This window comes from Rhinoderma darwinii, chromosome 3, assembly GCF_050947455.1.
Source record: "Rhinoderma darwinii isolate aRhiDar2 chromosome 3, aRhiDar2.hap1, whole genome shotgun sequence".
Lineage (NCBI taxonomy): Eukaryota > Metazoa > Chordata > Amphibia > Anura > Rhinodermatidae > Rhinoderma > Rhinoderma darwinii.
The window spans coordinates 57,113,503-57,128,466 of record NC_134689.1 but is presented as its reverse complement, the minus strand read 5'-3'; the positions used below and the strand labels follow the sequence as shown (position 1 = coordinate 57,128,466).

At 43.7% G+C, this 14,964-nt stretch overlaps 1 protein-coding gene across 1 annotated transcript in view; it reads right to left on the bottom strand.

The window, feature by feature from the left end:
• The window catches only part of LOC142748945 (A disintegrin and metalloproteinase with thrombospondin motifs 2-like), a 911,491-nt gene that overhangs the window by 486,833 nt on the left and 409,694 nt on the right, over positions 1-14,964 (bottom strand). Inside the window, exon 7 of the mRNA XM_075856370.1 lies at positions 5,652-5,757. Coding sequence (XP_075712485.1) covers positions 5,652-5,757 — 106 coding nt within the window. The remainder of the gene's footprint in view (positions 1-5,651; positions 5,758-14,964) is intronic.

Genomic DNA, 14,964 nt, shown 5'->3' with positions numbered 1-14,964 from the left:
CGTACAAAACCCACCTGGTCATCCATGACCAAGTCAGGCAATAAGGGAGAGAGGCAATCAATTTTGCAAAGAGTTTCACATCCACATTAATCAACTAAATGGGCCTAAAGTCCTTTGCCGATTTCTTGATGTCTCCCTAGCACAGATAGTATACGGGTACTTGTCGCCTTGGCTTATTGTTGCCATTTTGCCCTGGTACCGCTTCCAAATGTATTTATTTTTTCAGAGATTCTTGGCAACCGGGAACTGGTTTGCATTGCTGCATTTCGAGTTTCTGCTGGGCTCCTCCACCATTTCGCTGATCATCCAAATGACCTGCGAAGTGATCTGCCAGAGACTGAGAATGGCAGTGATGCCACAGCATAAGGCAGAATACTGGCTTCGGATCGCTGTGGCCTTCTAACATCAAGCATCGTTTCCCAACTGTGTTGACATGCTGGAATGGATACACATTCGTGTGAAGAAACCGCCTCACTCAGTGTCCCTATACTTCAATTACAAGCAGTATTTCTCAGTGGTGCTGTTGGCCTTGGCTGAAACTGACTACCGGTTTATAATTGTGGATATAGCAGCCTATGGGAGCTCTGCTGATGTGGGCATCTTTTGGGTTTCCAGAATGACTGAACAGCTTCCAACCATCCAGCTTGCCCTTCCTGAACCAATAAATCTGCCGGGATCTTCTCAACCTACAGCACCATTTGTCATTTTGGCTGATGAAGGCTTTGGACTATCCCCACATGTGATGTGTTCATTCCGTCGACGTGGCTTTAATGATCGGAGGCGCACTTTTAACTATCGGATTACCCGTGCGAGGCGGTATGTGGAGTACGCCTTTGGAATTCTAAATAGCAAGTTGCATGTGATGCATTCCTTTATGCAGATGAGTCCGGATCATGTGACACTGGTTATCCAAGCCAGTGTCATCCTCCACAACTTTTGCCGGTTTCACAATGCTGTTTTGGACGGAGAGCTGCAGCAATACATGCCAACATCAACCATTCCTCTGGAACAGAGTCAGTATGGAAGACCTGGAGCGTCAGGTTTGGTAATCCGGGAAATCTATGATGACTATTTTCTGTCACCTGATGGTCACCTGTTCCATGGCAGATGGATGCTATCCGGGAGAACTATTGACTTTGGACTATTGCGTTTACAGTTTTCTTGTTCAGATTATTTTGTGTCGTTATAGTTAGGTTAGGGGCTCGCAAGAGAATAAGGACCCTTGATGTGGGTTGCAGACTTAAAGTCTATCTGCATACAGTACTTTTTTTGAAAAATTCCAAATTCTAACAAATACCTCATTATCCATTGTGAAACTAAAGAACAATGTGAAATTTGAAATTTTTCAAAAGAATTATCATAAATAAAGTTATATAAAACCTGTGTATTATTTTACCTGTGTGTGCATATTCCCCTATGTAATGAACCACACATGGCGTTTTATAACCTATCCACTTGAAATTTTTGTCAGTATATGATCGTATGGTGTTCTGGGTCACTGATCTACAGCTATCATATCCTGATGACCTATACCGTGGATAGGATATTAGTATTTTAAAAATTAGCCATGCCTTGACAACCCCTACACAAAAGACATTACATTACCATCACACACCCAAAAGAAGATATACACGCACACCATCAATTTCATTATAGAAATGTAGAAAAAATATTTTCAAAAATAACTTTATGTAGCAAAAGTGTAATTAAAAACTGTACAAAACAACAATTATTATATAACAGGATTATAAATCACAAAATTCATGGCTACTAGAGGTATCAGGTGATGCAGCGCTGGTATCACTACGTGCCAAACTATGTCCATGTTGTGGGGGGTGATATTGGGAATACTGCGCCTGATGTGGTGTATGACTCGGTCCTGAGAAAATAAGGGCTGTGAGCTGTCCTGCAGGTATGGCCTCTGCTGGCTGGGCCTAGTTGGTGGTAGCGTTGGCGCTTGTGCTTCTTCACAAAATATTCTAAAATATTCAACAGCCTGGACCAGCTGACGCGGATCACCAGGCGAGGTGAACACCTCTACCACCCCCAAGAGCATGCTCTGGCATCTAATCTGCCTCTCCGGTGGGAGCCTCTTCAGAAGATGAGCCAAGCTGTGGCAGAAGATGTCCACCTGGCTCACAGGGGTCCGGCTATGTAGATGTTCCAACACCTCTTGGTCTATCTGGGTGCGAGTATCCAGAGGGGTGTGTGTGGGTGCCATATTATGCACCCTGTGACGCACAGGTGCTCTGGACGGTGGTGTGTTCTCTTCTCCTGTCAGTACTACAGCAGGGCTGGTGTTTGATGCAGACTCTGGCAGGCTGGTCGGTGTGGAGCCAGTGGTTGTCATCATTTGGGGCTCCAAATGCACAGCTTCCAAACTGAGCCTCATCAGAGTCCACCTCTGTGTACAAGAATGTCCCGTGTTCTACATAATAAAATAATTACATTAATTAAATTCCAAAAGTGTATACATATTACATACAATCCACATTGCAGAAGTAGACACATGGAAGTGTGAAAGTTAACAGACAATTCCCTGGCCTACATCAATGCATCACTAACCAATTATATTAAATGTATACTTATGAGCCAACCTCCATTACAACAGTCAGGCATAGCTATAGGGGTCGCAACGGTCGCAGTTGCGACCGGGCATCTAAGCCTAGGCCATAAAGCGCTGGTCACGCTTCCAGCTGTATTTGTGTCCTCAGGACACAGATAAAATTCAGTTCAACGCTGGAGCCTCGCTCCAGTATTCACAAACCTGCGAGCGGCTCGGCGCAGGCAGGCACGATGTAGTGACGTCATTGCGCCTGTCTGCACCGAGTCACTAACAGCACAGTGCAGAGGTGGAGATCTCCTCCACCCATCGTGGGAACGGGGATAGGCAAGTAATTATGTTATTAATTTTCTATTAGGTACATACATATGGGGGCATTATACTGGGTATGGGAGGGGGGCTCATATGGTAGCTGCTGAGGGGGCATTATACTGTATGAGGGCATTATACTGTATGGGACAGCTATGGGGGCATTATACTGTATCGGGCGGCTATGGGGGTCATTATACTGCATCAAGCATTATACTGTATATGGCAGCTATGGAGGGAATTATACTGTATGGGGGGCATTATACTGTATGGGGTAGCTATGGGGGGCATTATACTGTATGGGACGGCTATGGGGGGCATTATACTGTATGGGAGGCATTATACTGTATGGGGCAGCTACGGGGGCATTATACTGTATGGGGAGGCTATGGGGGACATTATACTGTATGGGCATTATACTGTATGTGGCAGCTATGGGGGCATTATATTGTATGGGGGCATTATATTGTATGGATTGCATTATACTTTATGGGGCAGCTATGGTTGGCAATATACTGTGGCAGCAGATATGGGAAGCATTATACTGTGGGGTCAGCTATGGGGGCATTATACTGTGTGGGGGTAGCTATGGGGGGCATTATACTGTGTGGGTGGCAGCTATGGGGGCCATTATACAGTCTGTCGGGCAAGGCAGCTGGGCATAGGCGTGCACAGGGTTCTGGTGGTGTTGGGGAGGGGAAAGGGGGGTCCAAGCTGAATTCTTGCACCAGGGCCCATGAGCCTTTAGCTACGCCTCTGACAACAGTCAAGAATTGAAGCTGCTCTGTGTATAGATATGGCCGTTTGGCCTTGTGACCGTTCCCACTCTTCCCCTTGTCTGACGGAACTGGTCCCGGCATGTATTCCACTGGGTTTTGATGTCATCCACTATAAAATAAAAATCATTATAATGTCATTAATAAACAACCTTCATGCAAACCTTGGCCTATAGGTAGTGCTTGATACTTACAGAGTCTTTTTCGCTGTGACCATGTCGCCTTCTCCCATTCCTCTGCATGGAAGTCCTCTGCTATTTCTTCACATGAACGGTCTTTCAGATTGTGATCCTGGTAACCACCCTGCTTTTTATCCCAAATGCATGGGCGGTCATGCACCAGGGTGATAAGTGTCTCAATCTGCACTAAAGAGAGAGACATTCTTCTTTTCTGAAGTCCGCACCATAATGAGGTAAAAAAGTTGTTTGTTCAGACAAGTGTCTAGACTTCTGGAAAACACCCTAGTGTTGATAGGTAACTTTCCGCAATTACGGCTACACACAAACGACAAGCCGTAGGTCATTGGCAATTTATAAGGTCCCATAGACTTTTATAGGCGAGTCTGGACCGCAATTGCGGACCGTATAATGACATGTCCTGAGCTTTTGCAGTACGGATTTGTGGCCCAGCCAGGATCAGTAAAAATCACTGTCGCGTGTATGGTGCCATTGAAATGAATGAGACCGCAATGCAGCCACGGAGACGCGGGTAAATTGAGACCACAAAACCACGGTCGTGTGCATGACGCCTTACATTAGATGATCCCTAGCGGATTCCAAGCATGAAATGATGTTCTTTGAGTGCAGATGCATCTTGTTGCTGACATCACATGGAAATCAAGTTTTTACAAGCCATCCTTTGAAAGATTATTAAAATTTTGTGAGGCTGTCTGTCCTTGGTAGGCAACCTATAGTATATAATTTTGTTGTAACTAATCTGTCTAATGATAACCTTGAAAATACTATTAACAGCTGCTCCTTACCTAGGTCTCTTAGAACTATGCCATTATAATAATTTTTGCCACAATGAACAGAGTGAAAAGACTGTATAGGATTTTATGTAAAGCTTGACTAAACCATTTTGTTAAAAAACTATTCAGTGCATTCACTAGAACTTAAGGCTATAATGGCTATGTACACCTTTGAAATCATTGTTTGTTTTTTTTTTTTTTGGGGGGGGGGGGTTATAATACAAATGTCTATCAGTGTGTTTAGTGCAACTTTCCCTTCTTAATACTTTTTATTAAAAATGATTTTAACTTCTTGAGATAAAGCTGCTTTGTATTCTGTATACAGAGCATCTGTATCTAGCTCTGAAACCTGTATCCGTCAGGTCAGCGGCACTGACTGGTTCAGTGACAGCGGGTCCTGCATGTTTCTGACACGCAGGATCGGGTTGTTACCATTCACATATATGTTATGAACAAATCCTCCCTATGGCTTGCTTTGTGCAAAAGAAAGTCTCTGTCCATGGAGTTCAGAACCTTTAGCAAAACGGGTCTGGGTGATGATCCAGCGGGCTTTGCTTTTAACTGGACTCTGTGTGCCCTTTCTATTGCAAATACCTTTTCAAAGGCTAGACTTCTATGGGCCTGCCCGTGCCGCAAGTACGGCCTGAAATAGAACATGTTCCTTTTTTTTTCAACAGCCCGGGCACCTTCCCGTAAACAAACGGGAAGGTACCCATGGCCAATAGAAGTCTTTAGGACCGTAACTACAGGCCGTAATTATGGCCCGTAATTACGGGCGTTTTTACGTTTGTGTGCATGGGGCCTTAGAGTGTAAAATTTTTACTCCTGAAAACAGTATTATCTGTAATTGAACAGATGTCATTTGTTCAACTGCCTCATGAACATTAAAAAAATGTATAATAGAAATAATTAACATTTAAATTTTTTCAGATCGTAAAATACCAATATCATAACTTGAAATTCAGCAAAATTGTTAACATATTTATATTAATTGATACAATTTTACAAATAAATGTTATTAGATTTTACTTACACATGACCAGTTTCATGAGCTACTACAAAGGCTGAAGAGAATCCATCTTCGTGATTTAATGTACAACTCCGTACCGGGTGACACATACCCGTAACTGGTGCATAACCTAAAGAAACGTAGAAAACAAGAAATATAAATACAATACAAAGTCATAAGTCTAATCATAATGTACAAAATATTGAGTCAGTACAAGAGACTAAACCACACAGATCAAACGAAACAATCATTCGCTGTGTGAGCATGGGAAAGATGAGCTCCATATAAAAGACAGTGATACAAATTGCTGCCTTAAACTTCTCCCTCCTCGATAACCACCATAGAACGCTTAAAGTCCGGCAAAATTATGGAAAACATGGCGGAGACCCGATGGAACCCATTAAAGGGGTTTACCACTATGACCGGATAGGTCATCAGTATATGATCGTGGGGGTCCGACACTAGGGTAATCAGTTGTGCGGTAGTGGAAAACCCCTTTAAAATCAATGGGCTCCAATGATCAAAACAACAGAACCCGGAATGCAGCTGTGAACAGAGCGTCATGCATCTTCCCTTTTGCTCTGCACAGGGGCAGGCAGGCAAAAGGCTGGCGATTATCTTCCTTAACCTGTTAGTGACAGGCCCATAGTCTTTTTACGGCGCCCACTAACGGGCTTTATTCCGATGCATAGGCCCTTTTACGGCGCTGCATCGGAATAAATAAACAGAGCAGGGAGCTGAGGGCTGGGGGTATCTCTAACGGGTGAGATCTATATCAGTATCGATCTCACCCGTTTAACCCCTCAGATGTGGCGCTCAATAGCGAGTGCCGCATCTGAGCTGTTTTGGAGAGAGGGAGTGAGCTCCCTCTAATCCCACCAGCATGGCCTAGCAGATACCTGTCCGTTTTACACGGACAGGCATAATATACTGCAATACAGAAGTATTGCAGTGTATTATAAATGCGACTATCGCATAGTGAAAAAAAGTTTACTAAAAAGTTTTTAAAAAAACTAAGTGAAAAAAAAAACAAACCCCACTTTTTCCCCTTACAAACTGCTTTATTATTTAAAAAAAACTAAATAAAGCAAAAAAAATGACACATATTTGGTATCACCGCGTCCGTAATGACCCCAATTATAAAGTTATCACATCATTTAACCCGCACGGTGAACCTCGTAAAAAATAAAATTAAAAATACTGCAAAAATTGCTGTTTTCTTTGAATCCTGACTTTAAAAAAAATGTGATAAAAAGTGATCAAAAAGTCGCATCTACTCCAAAATGGTACCAATAAAAACTACAAATCATCCTGCAAAAAAAAAAGCCCTCATACAACTGCATCGGCGAAAAAATAAAAAAGTTATGGCTCTTCAAATATGGAGACACAAAAACAAATCATTTTGAAAAAAAAGTGTTTTTACTGTGTAAACGTAGTAAAACATAAAAAATCTATATAAATTTGGTATCATTGCAATCACAACAATGTGCTGAATAAAGTTATTGTGTTATTTATACCACACGGTAAACGGCGTAAATTTAGGACGCAAAAAAAGTGTGGCGAAATTGCAAAAAAAGTTAATAAAAGTTAATCAATAAATTATACGTACCCCAAAATCGTGCTATTAAAAATTACAACTTGTCCCGCAAAAAACAAGACCTTTTACAGCTATGTCGACGCAAAAATAAAAAAGTTATAGCTCCTTGAATGAGACTATAGAAAAACCTTTAAAGATACCTTGGTTTTTAAGGTCTAAAATAGGCTGGTCACTAAGGGGTTAATCACACACATAGTACCAGTCAAAAGTTCGGACACACCTTTTCATTCCATGGTTCTTCTTCTTTTTTGTTTTACATTGTAGATTCATATTAAAGACATAAAAACTTTGATTGAATACATATGGATTTAAGTGGTAAACAAAAAATTGTTAACCCCTTCCCGACCACCCCACGTAGCTTAGCGGGCTGCAGAGCTGGTCCTTGTGCCTGCAGCCCGTTAATCTACGTGTCCTCCTAACAGAGCACACAGACGCTCTCCGCAGCCCGGCATCTCCCAGTACAGGCTGCTGCTAGCAGCCTTAGTACTGGGGGAAAACATCGGTTTGGATCACAGCGGTGATCCGAACCGATTAACCCCTTAATTGCGGCAGTCAATAGTGACCACCGCATTTAAGTTATTATAGCAACATCGGCACCCCGCTAAGCGATTGCGGGGGGCCGATTGTTGCGGGGGGGGGGGGGCGATTGATATGGCTTCGGGTCCGCCATCTATTGAAGGCGATTACGTCCTGCCAGAGGCAGGACCTAATATGCCTCCTGTCAGTGTGAAACTGACAGGTATAGTACCCTGCAATACATAAGAATTGCAGGGTATTATAACAAAGATCCAACAATTGGATCTTCAAGTCCCTAGAAAGACTAAAAAAAGAAGTAAAAAAAGTTACAAAAAATTTACAAAAGTAAAATGTCAAAATAATAAAATTTTAACATTTCCTTTTTCCCCTTATAAAGTCCTTTATTATTAGAAAAAAATAAAGAAAATATGCATAATTGGTATCGCTGCGTCCGTAACGGCCTGAACTATAAACATATAATGTAATTTATCCCGCACGGTGACCACCATAAAAAAAATTATTAAAAAACTATACCGGAATCGCTATTTTTAGTAATTTCAGCTCCCAAATAATTTTCATAAATAGGGATCAAAAAGTCGCATGTACCCAAAAATTGTACCAATAGAAACTACAGTTTGTTCTGCAAACAACAAGCCCTCACGCTGCTTTCCTGATAGAAAAATAAAAAAGTTGTGGCACTTAGAATATGGCGACACAAGAACTAAACAATTTTTTTAAAACCGTGATTTTATCGTGCAAACACCATAAAACATAAAATACCTATATACATATGGTATCTCTGTAATCGCATCAACCCACAGAATAAATTAAATATGTCATTTATAGCGCACGGTGAATGCCGTAAAAAGAATAAAAAACAATAGAAGTTTTGATGGCCTAATTCCACTAAATTCCGCAAAAAACCTATGGGATCAAAATGCCCACTATACCTGTAGACAAATTATTTTTAGGGCTGTAGTTTCCCAAATAGGGTCACTTCTGGGGGTTGGCCGCTGTTTTGGTCCCTCAGGGGCTTTGCAAATACAACAGGACACCCGAAAACCAATTGAGTAAACTTGAACTACAAAAGCCAAATAGCGCTCCTTCACTTCTGAGCCCTGCTGTGCGTCCAAACAGCCGTTTATTACCACATATGGGAAATTACCGTAATCAGGAGAAATTGCTTTACAAATCTTGGGGTGCTTTTTCTTCTTTATTCCTTGTAAAAATTTATAATTTCTAGGTTTTATTGAAAAAAATTTAGATTTTCATTTTTACGGACTAATTCCACAAAATTCAGCAAAAAACCTGTGGGGTTAAAATGCCCACTACACCCCTTGATGAATTCCTTGAGGGGTGTAGTTTGCCAAATGGTGTCTTTTTGAATGTGTTTCCACTGTTTTGGCACTACAAAACCACTTCAAACCTGACATGGTGCCTAAAATATATTCTAATAAAAAGTAGGCCCCAAAATCCACTAGGTGCTCCTTTGGTTCTGAGGCCTGTGGTTCAGTCCATTAGCGCACTAGGGCCACATGTGGGATATTTCTAAAAACTGCGGTAATATATATTGAGTTGCGGTTCTCTGGTAAAACCTTTTGTGTTACAGAAAAAAATGGATTTTCCGACAAAAAAAAGAAATTTGTAAATTTCCCCTCTACTTTGCTTTAATTCCTGTGAAACACCTTAAGGGTTAAGCAACTTTTTGAATGCTGTATTGAATACTTTGAGGGGAGTAGCTTTTAAAATGGGGTGACTTATGTGGGTTTCTATATATAAGGCCCTCAAAGCCACTTCAGAACTGAACTGGTACCTATAAAAATAGGTTTTGGAAATTTTACTGAAAATGGGAGAAATTGCTGCTAAGGTTCTAAGCCTTGTAACGTCGTAGAAAAATAAAATAATGTTAAAAAAACAATGCAAATATAAAGTAGACATATGGAATATGTGAAATAGTAACTATTTTGTGTTGTATTACTGTCTGTCTTACAAGCAGAAAAATTTAAAATTAGAAAAATCATAATTTTTGCAAATTTTCTTTACATTTTGGTGTTTTTCACAAAAAAGCAATGAATGTAATGACCAAATTTTTCCACTAGCATAAAGTACAATATGTCACGAGAAAACAATCGCTTAGATAGGCAAAAGCATTCCAGAGTTATTACCACATAAAATGACACATGTCAGATTTGAAAAAATGGGGCTGGTCCTGAAGGCCAAAATGAGCTCGGTCCTGAAAGGGTTAAACAAGCTAGAATTTGTTTTGTAGTCTCCTAAATAGCTCCCTTTTGATTTGATGACAGCTTTGCACACTCTCGGAGTGGTTATCAATTAACAGCTATGCCTTGTGAGGATTTAATTTGTTGAATTTCTTGCCTTTATAATGTGTGTTGAGACCATCAGTTGTGTTGTGCAGAGGTAGGATTGGTACACACTTCAATACAGTGTTCAGCCCTATTTAACTACAGTTCTAGTCCACATTATGGCAAGATTAGAATAAGTACAGAGAAAAAAACAGTCCCTCATTACTTTAAGACATAAACATCAGTTAACTAGGACAATTTCAAGAGCTATTTCAAGGTATCCTCAAGTGCATTCATGAAAACCATCAAACGCTATGATGAAACTGGCTCTCACGAGTCCCGCCCCAGGAAAGGAAGATTAGGAGTTACCTCAACTGCAGAGGATAAATTACTAATCTGAAATCGTAAATTAACAGATTAAATGAAGAGATTAAATAGCAGATTAAAGCCCACATAAATGCTTCACAGAGATCAAGTACCAGACATATCTTAACATCAACTGTTCAGAAGAGACTGTGAGAATCAGGTCTTTATGGTCAAATTGCTGCAAAGAAGCCATTACTGAGGAACAAAAAGAAGAGGAGAAATGCTTGGGCTTAGAAACACAAGGAACGGACATTAGAGCAGTGGAATTTTGTTCTTTGGTATGACACCATACCTCCCAACCGTCCCGGATCTGGCGGGACAGTCCCGGTTTCTCACTGCTGACCCACCAGGCACTGCATCAAAACAGCTGATCGCTGCTGACTGCAGCAGCGATTAGAAGAAGGCAGGAGTCTTGTGGCGGTGTTCTCACTGAGATCAATGCCGGCCCGGGAGTGGACCAGTCCAGTCACCTGACCTCACCGGTCTGGTGACTGGACTGGTTCACTCCGGGGCCGGCATCGACACCAGTGAGAACGCCGCTGCAAAACTCCTGCCTTCTTCTGACAGTGAGTGACATCAAAGCAGAGCGGAGAGTGGCAGCAATAGGGCCGGCTACCTCTACCACTCTCCGCTCTGGCGGCATTGTGGCTCAAAGTATAAGGGGGTTGTGTTGCGCTACCTACTGGGGGGGCTGTGTCTGGAGCTATCTACAGGGGGGCTGTGTCTGGAGCTATCTACAGGGGGGCTGTGTGTGAAGCTATCTACAGGGGGGCTGTGTGTGGAGCTATCTACAGTGGGGCTGTATGTGGCTCTATCTACACGGGGCCTGTATCTGGCACTATCTACAGGGGGGCTGTGTGTGGCGCTATGTACAGGGGGCTGTGTGTGGCGCTATGTACAGGGGGCTGTGTGTGGAGCAATCTACAGGGGGGCTGTATGTGGCGCTATCTACACGGGGGCTGTATCTGGCGCTATCTACAGGGGGGCTGTGTGTGGTGCTATGTACAGGGGGCTGTGTGTGGCACTATGTACAGGGGGCTGTGTGTGGCGCAATCTACAGGGGGCCTGTGTGTGGAGCAATCTACAGGGGGGCTGTGTGTGGCGCTATCTACACGGGGGGCAGTATCTGGCACTATCTACAGGGGGGCTGTCTGGCGCTATCTACAGGGCGCTGTGTGTGGCGCTATGTACAGGGCGGCTGTGAGTGGTGCTATCTATAGGGGGGCTATATCTGGCGCTATCTACAGGGGGCTGTGTGTGGCGCTATGTACAGGGGGCTGTGTGTGGCGCTATGTTCAGGGGGGCTGTGTGTGGAGCAATCTACAGGGGGCTGTGTGTGGAGCGATCTACAGGGGGGCTGTGTGTGGAGTTATCTACAAAGGGCTGTGTGTGGAGCTATCTACAGGGGGGGCTGTGTGTGGAGCTATCTACAGGGGGGGCTGTGTGTGGAGCTATCTACAGGGGGGGCTGTGTCTGGAGCTATCTACAGGGAAGCTGTGTGTGGCGCTATCTACAGGGGGGCTGTATCTGGCGCTATGTACAGGGGGGCTGTGTGTGGCGCTATCTACAGGGGGCTGTATCTGGCGCTATGTACAGGGGGGCTGTGTCTGAACCTATCTACAGGGGGGCTGTATCTGGAGCTATCTACAGGGGGGCTGTGTCTGGCGCTATGTACAGGGGGGCTGTGTGTGGAGCAATCTACAGGGGGGCTCTGGTGGATGATTTTTCCATTGACCGGTAGCAGAGTTACACAACTGGAAAAAAAAATCCCCATCATGTAACTCTGCTACCTGTCAATTGAAAAGTCATCAACCACAGGGTCTCCCACTTGACTTTCATTGTTCTCAGCCTTTTGGTTTGTCCTGCAGCTGCTGCCGTGATGAGCAAATGTTATACCCAAGTTAGGAAAAGTAACATAAAGACGACATAACCGGATCCATAATATCTGTGATATCCAGACAGTCTAGAGATCTGCAGTGAGACTGTGCGCTTGTTATTTGCAGAAGGATGTGGCCATGACTTGTTGTGTTTATGCGGGATATTGGGCGTGGTTATAGGGCGTGGCTTAAAATGTCCCTCTTTTCCGAATTCAAAAGTTGGGAGGTATGTATGACAAGTCCAAATTTTCTTTTTTTTTTTTTTTGCCTCGAACCGCCATGTCTTTGTGAGACGCAGAAAAGCTGAGCCGATTCTTTCTACCTGTGTGGTTCCCACTGTGAAGCACAGAGGAGGTGTGATGGTGTGGGGGTGCTTTGTTTGTGACATTGTTGGTAATGTATTCATAATTCAGGGAACAATTAACCAGCATTGCTACTACAGAATTCTGCCATCCTATCTGGTTTGCGCTTAGTGGGACCGTCATTTGTTTTTCATCAGGACAATGACCGCAACCATACCTCCAGGCTCTGAATGGGCTATTTGACAAAGGAGGCGAGTGATGGAGTGCTGCGCCAGATGACATAGCCTCCATAATCACCCAAGCTAAATCCAATTGAGATGGTTTGGGATGGGAGATGGTGGGGTGAAAAAGCGGACCTGAGCGAGCACACCATCACAGAGCTCCTGACTCCATCGATAGAAGCCGGGGGAATCCGTCCTGCTGATTGATCGTAGCGACCCACTGGTAGGAGCATCTCACTCCCTGAACCACCCTGCACAATTAGAGCCCTCCCTGGTCTCATTTGGCCTAAGAAAAAATTGTGGCCTAGCATCACGAGGGAAACCGCGGCCTCGATTACAGCCGGTGTGGCGGCCGCACACCACCCTCCCTCTCCCATTGCACTCACCAGAGTTCCCATTCCTCGGACTGCTTCACCCTTCCTTGGGTGGTGTGGACGGTGGGACACAGCTCTCCATCGGGATCGGTGTTATACGGGCGCCAACTCACCGGCCGCAGTTGTCTCCCTGGTGACCCTGTGACGTCACATGTAAGTGGAGCTGCTCCAACCTGAGCTCCTCACTTTGGCACCCTCTTATACAGCCACTATATCGCCACAGCTCTGCAGAGACCGCAGATCCTCTGGGCCTCAGTCCAGCCTGAAAAGTCCCTTTGCTACCCACATGAATTTAGAGGCACATTTCCGAATTTAAAGGGACATCACCAAATTTCCTGTTTCCTCAATTATACATGTGACAAGTGTGTCCATATCTCTCATTTTCATCAACAGGGCATAGCCCTAATTTTTCAGGTCCACAGCTATAACTGGGACTACCTTACGTTTAATTGATTCCATATATTTTACCACAACCAGAGAACTATTCTGACCAATATGTAAGCATTTTTTGACCTGATGAGGCAACTCTAGAGGGAACTTTCCGTGTGAACCTGACGCTCTTTATCATGGTGAAAATAGGCCCTAAAGTGTCGGGCTCAGGACCGCATCCTCCTACCCAAACAACCCAAGCTGACGTGGACAAATTTCTCAAAAAACAAGTAGGAAAACATTCTCAAGCTAAAACGCCCTCTCCAACATACGAAATAGCTTCCTGGGGAGACTCAGGTTCTGATCAACAGAGCGAGGATGGAACAGCTAAGGAGGACAGGGACTTACCAGTCTCGCGCTCCTTTATTAAGCGGATCCTGTCAAAAGCTCTTGAACCCATAGCAAACAACCTGACGGAAATTAAGCAGGAACTGTCACATGTGGGTCATAGGGTTGAAGCCCTTGAGAAATCACACTGAACTTTGGCAGATGCTTCCTCAGACATCACTACTAGTCTTCAACAACAAGAGGATCACATTAACAAATTTTACACTGTCCATGAGGACCACGAAAATCGCGAAATGCGAAATAATTTACGTATAAAAGGCCTACCGGAAGCAGTCGAAAATGCAGCACTCCCCAAGGCATTGACCAAAATCTGCCTTAATTTCTTCCTCCTGCCAATCATGAGTTCCTAACGATTGAAAGGGCTCACAGGTCATTGAGGCACAAACCAAAACTCACTGACCCTCCGCGAGACGTCATTTGTAGAATTCTGATCTTTTGTATAAAGGACTGCATCATCCAAACTAGTAGATCTTCTGACGTTTTGACGAATGAAAATAACCAAAACTACATTTTCCAAAACCTAGCATCCTCAACCTTGAACAAAAGGAGACTACTAAAACCCTTCACAATGGCCTTACAACAAAGACAATTTCAATATTTTTGGCTCTTTCCTTTTGGCATTTCCGTCTAAGCTAATGGTAGACGACTGACTGCCAGAACCTCGCTGGACATATGGGATCTCTGCAAAGAGCTGGATATCTCGCTGGACGAATACCCAGACTTGGAAGCAACACACACATATATATAACCTATCCCAAAACCGCCTCAATGGGAATCCGTCATGACATTGAAAAACCAAAGCGCGAGACAACGTCTACACAAGGTCCCTCCAATAGGCCTCATGCAGGACCCGACCGGAGCTTGAATAGCTCACCTGGAGTAACTCTTGGTGGACCTTCACCCTGAGGTCCAAAACCACTGTATCCTTTTGGACATGTTTCCTTTTGGGGTTTTTTGCTCTCCACAGGTCCTCACAGATCACCAGGAACTGTTTATAATTACAC